The sequence below is a fragment of the Mus caroli genome, chromosome 11 (genome assembly GCF_900094665.2).
Source record: "Mus caroli chromosome 11, CAROLI_EIJ_v1.1, whole genome shotgun sequence".
Lineage (NCBI taxonomy): Eukaryota > Metazoa > Chordata > Mammalia > Rodentia > Muridae > Mus > Mus caroli.
The window spans coordinates 116,312,286-116,328,498 of NC_034580.1; the positions used below are offsets into that span (position 1 = coordinate 116,312,286).

The 16,213-nt window shown below is 44.1% G+C and overlaps 1 protein-coding gene across 1 annotated transcript in view; it reads right to left on the reverse strand.

Moving 5' to 3' along the window:
• The window catches only part of Nploc4 (NPL4 homolog, ubiquitin recognition factor), a 57,697-nt gene that overhangs the window by 35,026 nt on the left and 6,458 nt on the right, over positions 1-16,213 (reverse strand). Inside the window, exons 3-7 of the mRNA XM_021176269.2 lie at positions 13,596-13,708; positions 6,547-6,723; positions 3,840-3,888; positions 2,991-3,085; positions 1,003-1,126 (exon numbers count right to left, since the gene is read on the reverse strand). Of these exons, the coding sequence (XP_021031928.1) occupies positions 1,003-1,126; positions 2,991-3,085; positions 3,840-3,888; positions 6,547-6,723; positions 13,596-13,708 (558 nt within the window). The remainder of the gene's footprint in view (positions 1-1,002; positions 1,127-2,990; positions 3,086-3,839; positions 3,889-6,546; positions 6,724-13,595; positions 13,709-16,213) is intronic.

The window sequence follows — 16,213 nt, forward strand, 5'->3', positions numbered from 1 at the left end:
TGTGGTTACTGGGATTTGAACTCAGGACCTTTGAAAGAGTAGTCAGTGCTCTTAACTGCTGAGCCATCTCTCCAGCCCTATGTAATATGTTCTTAAAGGTATCACAAGCACTGAACATTTAAAAATCTCCTAAAAAAACCCCGTGTTTCAGAATAAACAACAACAAAATAATTAAAACACATTTAGAAGGGGGAGTCTGAAGAGATGGCTCAATGGTTTCTCTGTTAGAGAGAGCACCAGAGGTTCAGCTCACAGCACTCACTGGCCTATAACCGCCTATAATTTCAGTTCTGGGGCTTCCAACATCTTTTTCTGGCCACATGTATTCATAACACATACACATATGCAGGTGAAATATTCACACATGTAAAATAAAAATAAATATTTAAAATTGTTTTTAAAGAAAATCCATCCTCTGCACAAGCCAACCAAATGGAACCTAAACTCAAGCCCTACACCTGCAAGCACTAGAAAGTTCTCTGTCTTATGATGGCCACAGAAAGACAGACGGTTAGATCTAAAAGGACACTTGCTGTTCTTCCAGAAGGTCCAAGTTCTATTCTCAGCACCCACATCAGGAGGTTCCAATTCCCTGTAAATCTAACTGCAGGGAGTCTGATTCCCCCTCTCCTGCCCTATTCAGGCACACATCCCACAGACACACAGCATGCATATACGTAACTAAAGCCAGGTGTGGTGTGCACAGTCCTTTAATCCCAGCACTTGGGAGCCAGAAGCAGTCAGATCTCTGAGTTCCAGGCCAGCCTCCAGAACAATGTTCAGGATAGCCAAAGCTACACAGATAAACCCTATCTCAAAAACCAAACCAAAACAAAACAAAACAAAAAATAACTAAAAATATAAGTGAGAAAGAAAGAAAGAGGTGAGAGAGAGAGAAAGAGAGAGAGAAAGAAGGAAAAAAAGAAACACTAGAGAATTGCCACAAAGGAAGTGTCTACTTGTTAGTCATGAAAACAAATCTCAGGGACACAGGCTGCTTACCTGTCTGTTCAGCGTGATGGCACTGGGCTGGCATTTGGTGCAGATACCATTTGGCCATGGGAGGTGTCCCTCACACCCTGACTTAATCTTGCAGCTGATGTTCTCCAGGGCAACAAACTTCCCCCTGAGGGAAAACAAGGCTGAGTTAAACCTAACACTACTGGGAAGTCAGGCAGGAGACTAGAGGGCATGTGAGCCAGCTTACAACCCACTGGACAGTGCTTCTAGGGGGCGAGAACACAAGGCAATACACTAAAGCCACTCTAGTAGAAGCTCAAAGTTCCCCACTTTCTACCATGTCCTATACAGGGACACACAGCTCTTTTCCACACCCATGAGGTTTTCAAGAACACCGTTGGAAACCTGTGAGTGACTGATGGCATTATTAGCCCAGCTTCTACTGTAAAATGTTTGTGTAACATGCTTCTTCCTAGGGAAACTCTCACTAGGACACAGAGCTGTCACTCATCTACTAGTCAAAGGCACCACATCCATGAGACAGCACCAGGCCGACCACTGGCCTACAGGAATTCTGTGTACGTGCTCTCCGTTTTCTCAATCACAGAAGGGTCCATTCCACTTTCTTGCTTGATAATAGTTGTTTTATTTATTTAGTGTGCATGTGTATATGTGTGTGCATTCACATGCATAGGTCAGAAGTCAACTCGCAATAGTTGTTTCTTCCCTTTCCACCATGTGGGTTCTGGCCAGGGATTGAATTTAGCTCATCAGGCTTAGCAGCAAGTACCTTTATCCAACAGAATCATTCCACCAACCTCCATTTTCTTTCTTGTCCTCTCCCCAGTTTTATTAAGAAATAATTGACCAAAAAAGTATACATATTTAAGTTGTACCATGTGGCTTTTTTTTGTAAATGAAAATTTTATGTTTTTGGTGTTGATGATTTAAAAATACTCACATGCTGTGAATGGCTAGCTTGAGCTGAGGTGTGTTGTGGTGGTGCCCAGGGGTGGTGGCCCACTCCTTTATCACAGCACTCGGGAGGCAGAGGCAGGTAGACCTCTGAGTTTGAGCCCAGTCTGGTCTACTAAGACAGCCTGGACTGCACAGAAAAATTCTGGCTCAAATAAATAAATAAATAGCTGCCAGGCATGGTGGCGCATGCCTTTAATCCCAGCACTCTGGAGGCAGAGGCAGGCGGATTTCTGAGTTCGAGGCCAGCCTGGTCTACAAAGTGAGTTCCAGACAGTCAGGGCTACATAGAGAAATCATGTCTTTAAAAATAAATAAATAAATAGATAGATAGATAGATAGATAGATAGATAGATAGATTTAAAAGTTATGTTGAATGCTGGCAGGTTATCTGAGAAAAGCTACAATCAGGCAATCATTTTTAACAAAACAAAAACCAGAACAAAAAAACCTGCTGACTTGAACTCAGAGCCCAGTCCTCTTATCAGCGAGGGCTGTCTTAGGAAAATCAAACAACAGGTGTTGCCTTAGCTGACCTTTCTGGCCACTGCTGCCATTGCATTCAGGGAGAGAGGTGGCTGCTTACACTGTCTTGCCTGACCAAGTCTGTTAACTAGAGCCCCTGTGGTACCAGGATGCAACCCACAAGTGTTGTGGCTTCAGCCCCATGACAGTTGTAAAAGTAGAGCTGACCCCAGGCGTGGTGGCGCACGCCTTGAGTCCCAGCACTTGGGAGGCATAAGTAGGCGAATTTCTGAGTTCGAGGCCAGCCTGGTTGGTCTACAGAGGGAGAGCCCCGGGGAGTGGGTGCACTGAGATCCTCGTGGAGCAACTGTCTTTGCAACAGCTGTATGTCTTGTTTACCTCCCCGAGCACTGTGGTGATAGCAGGACATGTGACAGGTTCTCCCTGCCTCTGGAATGGGCAACACTTGAGACTGCTCTGTTTTCTGCACTGCAAGGCTTCACTTTTCCATTCCCATGCCCCGTGTCTATAAACTATAATCATCAGAAATGAATGAAGAGATTGCGTGCTGAGACACAGAGGATACTTGCTTGTCAGCCCCTCCAGTCAGCTTCCGGATGTAGGCATGGAAGGACATGTGCTTCACAGGAGGCTCCAAGTGGTTCAGATAGTCCTCATCAAATGGCTGCCAAACCATACACAGAAAATGAAGGGTCACAGTTCTGCCAGGACACATGAGGTTTCTGAACCTTACTGTGCAGGGGATCAGACCAGAAGGCACAGAGACAATGAGGGAGGCTAAGCTGGGTCTTTACTAGTTCAAGGTTAGAATGAAGGGTTTTTTGTATTTGTCACATTTCTTCAAGATAAAATGAACTCCTGTTAAATACTAAAGCTCTAAGAAGACTTTGCAAAGTCATAAAATGCCTGAGGATATAGCTTAGTGACAGCCCTTGTACCTCAGAGACCGTCCTCATTCTCTCTCTCTCTCTCTCACTCACACACACACACACACACACAGAGAGAGAGAGAGAGAGAGGGAGAGGGAGAGGGAGAGGGAGAGAGAGAGAGAGAGAGAGAGATCAACAAGAGACCTAAGATTCAGACACAGTAAATCAAAACCATCACACGCAGGAACCCAGAGGCCCAGCCATGTGTCAGAGAAAAATTATCTAAGAAGGGAACTGTACATACCCCTTCATCACAGCAACACAACGTCTCAGCCACTCACAATCCCCCCTAAAGGAAGGTCACTCCCATAAATAAGCCTCAGATTCTTTGTGCTATTTGCACAACTGGGAATAAAAGGCCCAAGACAATAAATAGAGAAAATCTTTAAAAAGCCAAAACACCTCAGTTTAGGATAAGAAAATGCTTAGACAGCTCTTTCAGCAGCAGCCAACCACACTGCTCAGCCAAAACCTCCTCTTCAAACTTACCTCCAGTGGGACACAATGCACACACTTGCCCAAAGGACCATGGCGGCATCTGGAAAATGCACAGGGTGGAAGAAAAACACAGAGATACAAAGGTTACTTTCTCTTGCTACTTCCCAATATTTTTATTTAAAATGTACATTACACTTCAGCAAAGTGCTTCCCTACAAATGAAGAATTACTGTTGATGGGACACAAACAAATGTTCCCACTATAATAGTTATTTATTCTGGTGTGTATCAGAAAAAAAACTACAGGATGGATTACCTAAACCTGTAATCCCAGCATTCAGGAGGCAGAGGCTGGAAGACTCAAGGTCAGACTGGCTGACAGGGCTACAAAGGGAGAGCCTGTCTCAAAAGAGGACAAGAAAGGGGAAGAGGGGAAAGGAGGAATGGGGAGGGAGGGAAGGGAAGTGAAGAAAAAGAGAAGTTAAAAACCCTAACCAACAAATCAAATTCATGGCTTCATCAATGTTAACTGCTTCATGGGACACCAGCTAAAAAATAAACAACACATGAGGTTGTATTCAATCTCCACCATGAAAAATAGCATGTTTAAAAAGTTGTAGTAAGCCGGGCGTGGTGGCCTTTAATCCCAGCACTCCGGAGGCAGAGGCAGGTGGATTTCTGAGTTCGAGGCCAGCCTGGTCTACAAAGTGAGTTCCAGGACAGCCAGGGCTATACAGAGAAACCCTGTCTCGAAAAANNAAAAAAAAAAAAAAAAAAAAAAAAAAGTTGTAGTAAGGACTGGAGAGATGGTTCAGCGGTTAAGAGCACTGACTGCTCTTCTGAAGGTCCTGAGTTCAAATCCCAGCAACCACATGGTGACCCACAACCATCTGTAATGAGATCAGATGCCCTCTTCTGGGGTGTCTGAAGACAGCTACAGTGTACTTACATATAATAAATAAATAAATATTTTTTTTAAAAGAAAAGTTGCACTAATTGAAAATGTTAAGAAAAGGCTGGGGGGCTTGGGGGGGGGGCTGGAGAAAAGGTTCAGAGGTTAAGAACTAATCTTCAGAGTCGTGAGTTCAACTCCCAGCAACTACATGGTGACTCACAACTGTATTGAGATCTGATGCCCCTTCTGGTGTATCTGAAGAGAGCAAGTATAATCACATAAAGTAATATTTAGAAAAAAAAAGAAAGGGAAAGGGAAAGAAAAGAAGGGGGCTGGAGAGATGGCTTGGCGGTTAAGAGCACTGACTGCTCATCCAAAGGTCCCGAGTTCAAACCCCAGCAACCACATGGTGGTCACAACCATCCGTAATGAGATCTGATGCCCTCTTCTGGTGTGTCTGAAGACAGCTACAATGTACTTACATATACTAATAAATAAATCTTTAAAAAAAAAAAAAAACAAGAAAAGAAAAGAAAGCTGTGCAGTGATAGCACAGGCCTTTGATCCCAGCACTGGGGAGGCAGAGGCAAGTGGATCTCTGACTTTGAGGCCAGCCTGGTCTTCAGAGCAAGTTATAAGGTAGTCAGGCTGCACAGAAACTCTGTCTCAAACAAAACAAAACAGAAAGGAAACATGTGCTCCCTCCATCACTTGGAGATGGGCTTATTTCTGAAGAGCAGAATTCACATATATGTGAGCAGGCTCTAAAGGACCAAGAAAGCCGAGATTATAGTGAGTCCTTGGAAGAAACACCAACAGGAGTAGTCTTGGAGGCTCCAGTCCTGCAGCTGAGTGCACTGCTGGCTATTCCATCTGACATAAAAGTTGCTGATTTAGCATTTAGAACCAGTAACCCAGTGTCAGCACCTTATTGCATTTACACAATGACACACTACTGCAGAGACAAACAGTCTCCATGTACATAATTTCACATCTGAGTGTAGATCATGATGCTTCTAACTGGTCTCTCTGTTTTACTTTTCAATTTTATTTTATGTGTATGGGTGTTTTGCCTTTATGCATGGCTTCACACTACGTGCCTGGGGCAGAGGTCAGACAGCTGTAAACCACCATGCAGATACTGAGACTCAAACCTGGATCCTCTGCAAGAACAACAAGCACTCTCAACGGCTGAGCTATCTCTCCAACCCCTAACTAGTTTCTTTAAAAAGAATTGCAAAAAATCCTAAGATAAAGGAATGCACATGCACTATCATGTGACACAACCTGGTACAAGTGACTAACCGAGGAGCAGATCTGGGATCAGATTCACTGCAGGGTACCCAGGATACTCTTCTAGAAGTCATTCTACTGCTCCTGAGAGATCAGAGCCAGCCCTTACACTGCTAACACATCAACCACCATCAATGTCTTCTACGCCTAACTCTGTTGGAGGGAGCAGACACTCATCTCAAGAGGCATCAAAGCAGACCCTACCTGTCTCTAGACACCTTTTGAGCTTCTTAGTACTCACATACTCGTAAACATTTTATGTGGAATCCATTTTAAAGTCCCATCTACTAAAGAGTTGTATAACTGCAGTAAAATAATGTGATAATAGGTGGCCAGACTCAGATTTTTCACCTTTATCAAATGCTTACTAACATGGAACATGTTTTTAAAAAAACATTTTTTTTTTTTTTTTGCATGAGCTAGCCTGAGCTCACTATGTAAACCAGGCTGACCTTGAACTTGCAACAGTTCTCTAAGGGCTAAGATTACTAAAGCCACCACACCCAGCTCTTAAATATTCGCTTTAATGATCCATTAACGCCTCACTGGCAGAAGCCTATGGAGCACTTACAGCTGTGGGTCTCGGCTCCGGTAAATCTTCCCGTCCTGCTTGCTGAGGTATTGATCGATCTCATCTTCAACCACATTGGGAGCACCAAAGGCCTTTAACCCTACCGAGGTCGATGTTTCCATTTCAGATGAGGGTCCAGCAAGGCTTGAGGGAAACAGGAACAACAAATCGCCATGCCTGTTCAAAGGACAAAATGTCACAACGCCATACTCCCCCAAATACAAACCACAAAGTCTGGTGTGGACCCGGACAGCTTCAAAGGACAAATGCTACCATTTAGTGGCCTACATAGGGAAGATCCTGATTTTAAGACAACAGAATTCTTTCTTTCCTGGCATTACACACAACAGCGCACATCCTCTAAAAGTTAACTTCCTTATCAATATTTTAAAAGCTCTGAAACACACGCAGCCATCTGACTGCATGTGTTAGCACAGCCTGTGCTCAGCTGGGCCGAGGACAGCCCTCCCATTCCTTCTGTCTCTGCCCTCTGGCCTTGCTGAGCTCTCCATCCATAGCAATCTGTCAAACCCACACTCTCAGGCCATGGCCAGCTCTCCGTCCATCCATGTGTCTCATACACAAGTCCTAGACTGGATGAGGTGACATGAGTTGCAAGCATCCAGATGTGGATGATGCAACCACTGATTTACACCATATTTCACATCTCAGTCTGCTTATCTACAGGTCTCAAAGAACTGCCACAATCAACAAGTTCCCAGGCACAAACAACCCTGACTGTCCTGTTGGTGATTTTTGGTTTGTTTTGTCTTGCCAGCTTGGCAAACTAAAGTCTACAACAGCACAACTGAAAGCCTGCCTGGTATACTGGCCTGTAGGCCAGCTGTGGGCAGTCTCTTAATTAGCATTGATATGGACGGGCCCAGCCCACTGGTCAGGTGGTCCTGGGGTGTTTGAAAAAGCAGGCTAAGCAAGCCATGAAGCATGAACATTCCTCCATGGCTTCCACTTCACTTCCTGTGCTGCTCTCCCTCGAAGACTGCGACCCAAGATGTGTAAGTCAAATCAGCCCTTTCCTCCTCCCCAAGCTGCTTTTGGTAGTGGCATTTTATCACAGCAATAAAATCCTAACTAAAACACTGATTTATTTAAAAAACAAAAAACTCCACATCTCTCTATGCAGCCTGGGCTGGCCTCAAACTCAAAATCCTTCTACTTCTACTTACTGTGTGTTAGGATTACAGATGTGTGCTACCCCCCAGGGACAGAGGGTCACAACACTACAGGGTTGGGCAAGTCTGCTGGTTTCTGCCCCTGTGAAGCACACACCTCAAGCACATGCCAATACTTTCTTTCCCTCTGACAGGGCAGACTCCCAGACACAGCTTCCTGCTCCAAGACTGCTGAAGGCCTGCTTTCCAAAAGAGCTGCCACAATTCTTGCTCTGCTCCAACTTGACATGACTTGTGGCTAAAGAACGTTTCCTCTCTGAAGCTATTCACAGAACCATCGTGGGTCATGCCTGACCAGAGGTGTCTCGTAGCACTAAATCAGCTCCAGCCTTTGAAGACGGGAGGTGACAGATCATTTCGCAAACTTTCAGCTGCTGTCAACAGGACACACAAGAAAGAAGCTGAGAGAACAACTGGTCCAGTGCTGAACAGCAAACCGAAGAAGAACAATGTCTGCAAGTACAAGCACTGACAGACATGCAGAATCCCAGGAGCAGGGCTGCAGCTCTCAAGAGCTGCCCTCACCTCCTTATCCCCCATAATTCAGAGGCAATAAAGCTGTCAGACTGTAACCAGAACTTCTGCTTCTAGCACTGGATTAAATATGTCTAAACATCCTCTAACTATAAAATACTTGGCTCAGACACTGGATCGATTTTAGCAAATACACTGTAAAAACACTGCTGAGCTCCAAAGGTAAAAAACACCCAGGCCTTCCAAAGCTGGCAGTGATGTCACTAATAATAGCAGAGGACGCGGCTGTCCCTCGGCCAAGGCCAGGATCAGGAACTTGAGGCTCATAGATGGCAGTGTTACTGGGCAACAGATGAGTCTTTGAACTCCCTGCTCACATTTGACTGCTGCGCCTGAAACTCCTACATAAACCAAAGGATTAGCCAGACTGGATGAAGCACACCTGTTATCCCAGCACTTGGGAAGGAAAAAAAGCAAGCAGTTAAAAATTCAAGGTCAGCCTTAGCTAGACCGCAAGTGCAAGGCCAGCTTGGATAATGTGAGAATGTCTTAAAGAACAAAAAAACAAAACACATGACTCAAGGATGTCAGAACAACCAAGAGAATCCAGGAACTCAGAATGGGAACCAAGAAGAAACTGAGTCTACTTCCACCAGATACTCTGCAGGGCAAAGTCACCTCCAAGACCAGGCACAGGCATATGGAGTGAAACCTGGGCTGCTTCTGGGATCTGGAGACCCAAACCAGAAGAGAATGCAGCTCCACAGCACCCCCTGGTGCTCACATAACTAAATGCCACTAAAGCTTGCATCAAATAGATCCTCTTTGAAGCCACACTTCCCCCAATAAAAACCAAAATTACAAGGGAAATAAATTTACACAAGGAAGAATTGACAGAGTAAGGGCTGAGAGAGAGAGGCAAGTCTATGACTCAAATGCTGGAATTACAAGACATAAACACAAACTCCAGAGAATGGATCAGAAACCTTCCAGGAAAAAGCTAGGAGCCGCCTGGCACTTTACAGTGCTAGACATCAACAGCCCCTAGGAAAGGAAATCAAATCACGCTTTGGTTAGGCCTAGTGGTTCAGGCCTGTAAAACAGCTACTCAGGAGACAAAAGGCAAGTCCAAAGCTAGCCTGGGCAAAACAGAAAGACCATCTCAAAATAAAAAGTTTAAAAATGAGGAGGAGAGACCTGGGGATACAGGGTAGTGGTAGGAAACCATACTCAGTCTCGTGTTTGTCCCCTGTCCATCTTAGTCTCTACCTGCATCCATCTGCTGAGGTGAATGGTTCTGCCCCACTACATGCTCCTCCAATGTCTGCTTTACCACTCCAGAGGCGATGGAGCCAAGTCACTGTGGACTGAAACTAAACCAAAATAATCTTTCCTCCCTCTGTTTTCTCAGGTATTTATTTTGTCCCAGTAGTGGAAGAATACTCCACAACACAGGATACTCATACCAGAACACCACCACCCACATAAATCTGTACTTTTTTCAGAGTCTCACACATGCTAGGCACATGTGCACCCACCACTGAGCTGAATGCCCAAGCCCAGTGATTATTACAAACTTTCTGTAGCACATTTATTTATTTATTATTTGTAGTGTGTTCATATTGACTTGTTTTACAGGGGTGACAGTCAGAGGACAGTCTGTGGGGGTCAGCTCTTTCCTCATGTATGTCCCACAGTGTGAGCTCAGCTCGTCAGGCTTGCTGGCATCACTTTTACTTGCTGAGCCATCCACCATACAAGCCCTTATTTATTTATTTATTTATTTATTTATTTATTTATTTTAAGATAGGGCCTCACCACTTTTTTTTTTTTTTTTTTTGAGACAGGGTTTATTTTGTATAGCCCTGGCTGTCCTGGAACTCACTTTGTAGACCAGGCTGGCCTCGAACCCAGAAATCTGCCTGCCTCTGCCTCCTGAGTGCTGGGATTAAAAGATTAAAGGCATGTGCCACCATGCCGGGCTCTAACTTTTTTTTTGAAGTATTTGTTACTACTACTACTGTTGTTGTTGTTGTTGTTTGCACCTGTTCCTGGCTTATACGTGGGTGTTCTGAAAATCCAAACTAAAATATTTCACCTGTCTCCTTTTAGTTCTATGTTAAGGGTTTTTTACTAATTTCTAGTCTAGCCTCATATCTTGAAAGGCTAAGGCAGGAGGACTAGTGTTATGTTAAGGCCAGCAAAGGCTATACAGGAAGACACAAAGAAGTGAAAATATATTTGTTGAAATAAAATCTACCAATCAAGCAGACATCAAGCACAAATTAACTAACCATGCAAAACACCCAGGCAAATTCAACAGAAAAAACTACAGAGCCTTAGGTCAATGTGTTCTTGGAATAAAGGGGTGCGGAGAATAAACCAGAGAATCAGCAATGCTAGACAAGCACTCTGCTACTCAGTCACAAACTTCTTAAAGCACCCAGGAGAGACAGGAGAAGCACAGCATGAGTGCATGCGCGCACACGCACCCTAAAAAAAGAGTAACAGAGCCTGGTGTGGTGGCGCACACCTTTAATCCTAGCACTTGGGAGGCAGAGGCAGAGGCAGGCGGATTTCTGAGTTCGAGGCCAGCCTGGTCTACAAAGTGAGCTCCAGGACAGCCAGGGCTATACAGAGAAACCCTGTCTCGAAAAACAAAACAAAACAAAAAAAAAGAAAAAAGAGTAACAGAAACACATTTCATTACTGAGCAACAAAAATGAAACTACAAGACAGAAGAGTAAGATTCACACAGAATTTCAACAAAAAAAGAAATGCCATTCTTAAAAACACAAGTAAAATAAAGTTGTAGTTACTTTCAATTTCCACAGTATTATGGTATATTCTCTAGACACAGCAGCCATATGAGCACAGTAAGAAAGCAGCTTTCCACAGGACAATGAGAAATACTTTATACCTTGATGGCCTTGGATCTTGACCCTCTAAGACAGTAAGGAAATAAACTACTAGTGTCTAGGTAAAACATTACAACATACAATCTAGACCCAGTCAGAGTAGCACAGGTTTCTAATCCCAGCAGGAAGGAGGCAGGGTGCAAGTTTCAGGCCAGCCTGGATGATACAGAACTCCAGGGCAATAAGGATAACACATGGTAAGACCCCGCCTTCACAGTAACAACAGAAATGCCTAGGAGAGCCCTGAGAGAGGTGTTTCAAATACCTTCTGTTCTCTTACTGTTATTGCAACAGCAACAGAGCGGGCCACATGGCTCACCTGAAAACTGCTCTCTTGGTGCCTGCTTTCTCTTTCTTCTTTTAAGGCAAGGCCTTGCTCTGTAGCCCAGGATGGCCTCAAATTTGCAATCATCCTGCCTCCAACAGTAAGTTTCTGAGTACACCCAGTTAGACTCCATTTCTTGTCTTTATCTACTCATGAGAACAGTTTTTACACACACCCGTGACCCCAGCACTGAGAGGAAGGGGGCAGAACAGTGAGCTCAAGGCAGGAAAACCCTAACTCAAAACCAAACAAACTAGACTTTAGCTTGGCAGCATCTTACATCAAACAGCCCACAACCACCTATGACACACACGTGGGTACACACACACACACACACACACACACACACAAATTAAAAAAAAAAAAAAAATTGTATCCAACAAGCCACAGCCACTGTTTCAATGTCCGCTGTATCTTAGCACACAGGCTCCCTCCATCCATGTGGAAAAGGCACTATTACAGGGATGACAAGGCCCAGGGAGGGAAAGAAACTTCTCAAGGCTCACAGGCAGGGAAGGAATGGGAACATAAACTCAAATGTCCGTAACACTCCTGAGAAATGACTTGATTCAGGGAGCTGGTGAGATGACAGCTCAGTGGCCTACTGACAAGCCCTACAACCTGAATTTCATCCCTGGGGCCCAAAGGAGAGAATTAAATTCTCAAAGTTGTCCTGACCTCTTCACTCAAGAGCATGCACACATGTGTGCACATGAACACACACACAAATGAAATGAAATAAATTATTGTTGTTGTTTTGTTTTGACACAGGGTCTCATTACGTAGCTCTGGCTGTCCTGGATCTCACTATGGAGACCAGAGTGGCCTCAAACTCACAAATAACTGCTGGCCTCTGCCTCCCATGTGCTGGCTATACATTTTTGTTTGTTTGTTTAAAGAAATGACTGGTGAGATGGCTCAGTGGGTAAGAGCACCCGACTGCTCTTCTGAAGGTCCGGAGTTCAAATCCCAGCAACCACATGGTGGCTCACAACCATCCGTAACAAGATCTGACTCCCTCTTCTGGAGTTCTGGAGTGTCTGAAGACAGCTACAGTGTACTTACATATAATCAATAAANAAATCTTTAAAAAAAAAAAAAAAAGAAATGACTAAAACCATTTTTCCGGGTTGAGGATGCAGCCCAAAGGTACAGAGGTAACTACTACAATTCAAAACCCGAGGTTCCAGCTCCATAAAAACTTAAAGGCCAGCCTGATCTGCAGACCTAGCAATATCTTACCCAAAATAAATCATACACATCAAAGCCTCCCAAAGCTCAAAGAAAATATGACTTCAGCCACTCTGCTAGAAATGGTCACAAGTAACCATAACGAACGGCACAAACTAGTTACAGGAATAGACAAACAGGTGGCAAGTCTTTGAACAAAGTATATCATCACTACATAGTTTGTTCCCCACACATGCTAATCTATAAACTTAAAAGTGAAAACTGCCAGAAGAGCCTCCAGTTCTGTCTAGTAATCAGGCCTGCAGACAAATGCCTGCAGACTGAGCCATACATGCAGGTAAAACACTCATACACATCAAATAAATACATCTAAAATAAAAAGACTGCTGAATGCAGGTGCCCAAGAGTGAACAAGCTGGTCAATAAAAGAACCACACAGCCAACGTCAACTCTGCAGGCTCCATCATTTGTTACAACCACTCTCCCCTGCACTCACAAACTGCTGCATGACTGAGTCACAGGAACTCCATAACCTTAGGCCTTTGCTGAAGCCCCACTGACACACACATGTGAAAATGGACCATCATGCCTCACCTATCTTCTTAGTAAGCAGGGCTGACATGATGGCATCTATTTCCCAAACAGCTGTGCTCTACGTCCTCCCCTCTAGACAAGGCGTTGGCCCTACTTCAGATCTGGACTCAAGACCAAAACCTTCTCTTTACCATAACCACTCCAGAATTCCATAGTCAAACCTGCTCAACAGTAACTGCTGGCCTAGCATGACTGCTGTACACCGGCCAAGCAACACAGTCCCCTTGTATGTGAGCAGTGAGCAGGGCCATAGTTAGAGTGGTATCCAGAGAATAGAGGGAATCCAGATAGCCTCAGGTAGAGCACTGCACACAGTTCCTCCGACTGCCTACCTTCCACCAGCTGCTTACTTACTTGATTTTTAGCAAATGGAGGGATTTGCTGGACGATGCTGTTATCTCTCCAGTCTTGTTTCTATTGATGTAAACTGAGAAGCCGTTGTTTTGGAAGCCAAACTCCTTTGCAACCTACAAGCCCCAAACAACAGAAATATAATGAAACATCCAAGCATCACATGCCACAGGCTGCCAAGACCACAGGAAGAACACTTGGTAATGTTAGGAAATGTTCAGCACACGGATGCATCCCTTGTCATTTCACTTGAGAAAAACTGTATTAATCATACCAATGCCAATTCAGTAAGTGGTCCACAGGAAGCCAAGGTTCTGTATAAATAATAAAAAGTTGAAAGTAGGCAGAGTCAAGGCCATTGTGGTAATTTAATTGCTGCTTTTGAAACACTAGTGAGAACCCAATTCCAATCATAAACCTACCACAGAGGGAAATGGAGTGCAGAATGATGCTACCAATGGGGAAGTCGGCTGCAGCGAGCAAGTCTCAGCAGCCAGTGCCTGCTGCCAACCCAGCCTAATGACCAAAATTTGATACTGGGCCCATATTAGGACAAGAGAATTGACTCTTGCAAGTTGTCCTCTGACTTCCACATGTACACCACGGCATGAATGTCACCACCATCACCCCAATACATAAATAAGTGTAAAATAGTTTTAAATGTTTTAAAATGAAATGTCTGTCAGCTGCACACAGTGGCACACTCCTGTGGTATTAGCACTGGGAAGATGGAAGCAGGGGTATAGAGTTCAAGGCTAGTCTCAACCACACAGAAAGTTCTAGACTGTATGCATGAGACCCTGATAATCTGACACAAAACAATAAAAGGGAAAAACAAAAGAAAGGAGAAAGGAAGGAATAACAAGTAAGTGGGGAGAGAGGTAGATAATCAAATCCCTTGTGCGATGGGACCTATTAATCATTTAACTCAACAGATATTAAGCATCCTATATGTGGGGCTCTAGAGGTTCTAGGCTCTAAAAACCCAACAGTGAGACCTTGAAATGAATGGTCTCAAATGAACCAATCACTAAGACTCCACGAGTCGTCATCGTCTTCTTTTCTGGCTGAGGTAGAGGTGACAGTGACACAGGTCTCAAACAGCTCTGGCTGGCTTCAAACTCAGAATGCAGCTAAAGCTGGTCTTGAACTCCTAATCCTCCTACCTGCACTTCCCAAGTGCTGGTCTGTTTTCAACATAAACAATCTCACCACACATGCCAACATTAATTTACTTACTTATTTACTTATTTATTTACATATATATGTTTTAAAGGCTACATAGGACAGGCCAACCTGTCCAAACATCATTTACAGGGCTAAGACCTGCTTTCCAAGCAAGTTTATAAGGGTAGAAAGAGGCTGTTTTAAATTGGGATTTCAACCACACACACATAGTATAGTCCCACTTAAAATAGACATCTAAAGTAGTGGAACTCAACACTTTAGTTGAGAGAGAAAACAGAGTGGCCAGGGCTTCGGGGAAGTTGTCTGAGGGAGAACAGATCTCAGACCTGCTAGTTGAGAGAGAAAACAGAGTGGCCAGGGCTGCGGGGAAGTTGTCTGAGGGAGAACAGATCTCAGACCTGCACAGTGAAAATGTTCTGAAGACGTGTTTCACAGCAATGCACAGGGAATGAAGAAATCCCTAACAGAAGAAAAGAGAAAAAGAACACCTAGTTCCACAGATGTAAATCTGCATGTGATAGCAGAGAACCACATCCATAACACACTGTCCAGTGAAAACTAAAAATAAAACGTAAATTAAAGATGGCTATATAATGCCATCTTGAACATGGATACACCTGTAAACAACAAGATCTTATAGGCCCAGTGCTCATCCAAATTGACAATCTGCCTAGGCTTGTGTGAACTTGTCACTCCCAATGGCATACATTGCTACCCCACCAAAAAAGCCAATTAATGAGTGATAGGGGAAAGCTGGACGCTGAGTTCTCTAGTTACCATGGAAAGAGCAGCCTGGGTGCTGGGTGTCCCCATCTCTGGACACTGGCAGTTGAGGACCCTTTGAGACAGGCCCTGCACAGACACTAACTCAGCAAGGTTAGACCCTGTAAGCAGAAAGCTGCTCAGATCCTATCCCGTTAATTTCACTAAGGTTTTCCCTTCTTATAAATGAGTGAGAATGATACACAGTTAAAATGCTTTCCAAATAACTTTCAAAAAGCACCAAAGCACAAAATAAAACTCTAATGACAAACAGCTTCCTAGGTATACATATTGAGATTTCTTTGGAACCTCCATTGTGTCTAAGATTTGAAGAAATGTAGCAGGAATATCAGCAAAAAGATTGCTTTTGAAATCTGAAATACCTCGCCAAAGAAAACGCTATGTCAAGAATAACACTATGCGCTTAGTTATAAAATGCAGCTAAACTGAGGTAAAGTACAAAACAAAGTTATTCTCCTTAGGTCTGATTCAGCTCTCTCCAATACTCCCTGTTACATACAGAGTCATAAACAGGGGCCAGGCAGAGGTGGCGCACGCCTTTGTTCCCAGCACTCAGAAGGCAGAGGCAGGCGGATTTCTGAGTTTGAGGCCAGCCTGGTCTACAGAGTGAGTTCCAGGACAGCCAGGGCTACACAGAGAAACCCTGTCTC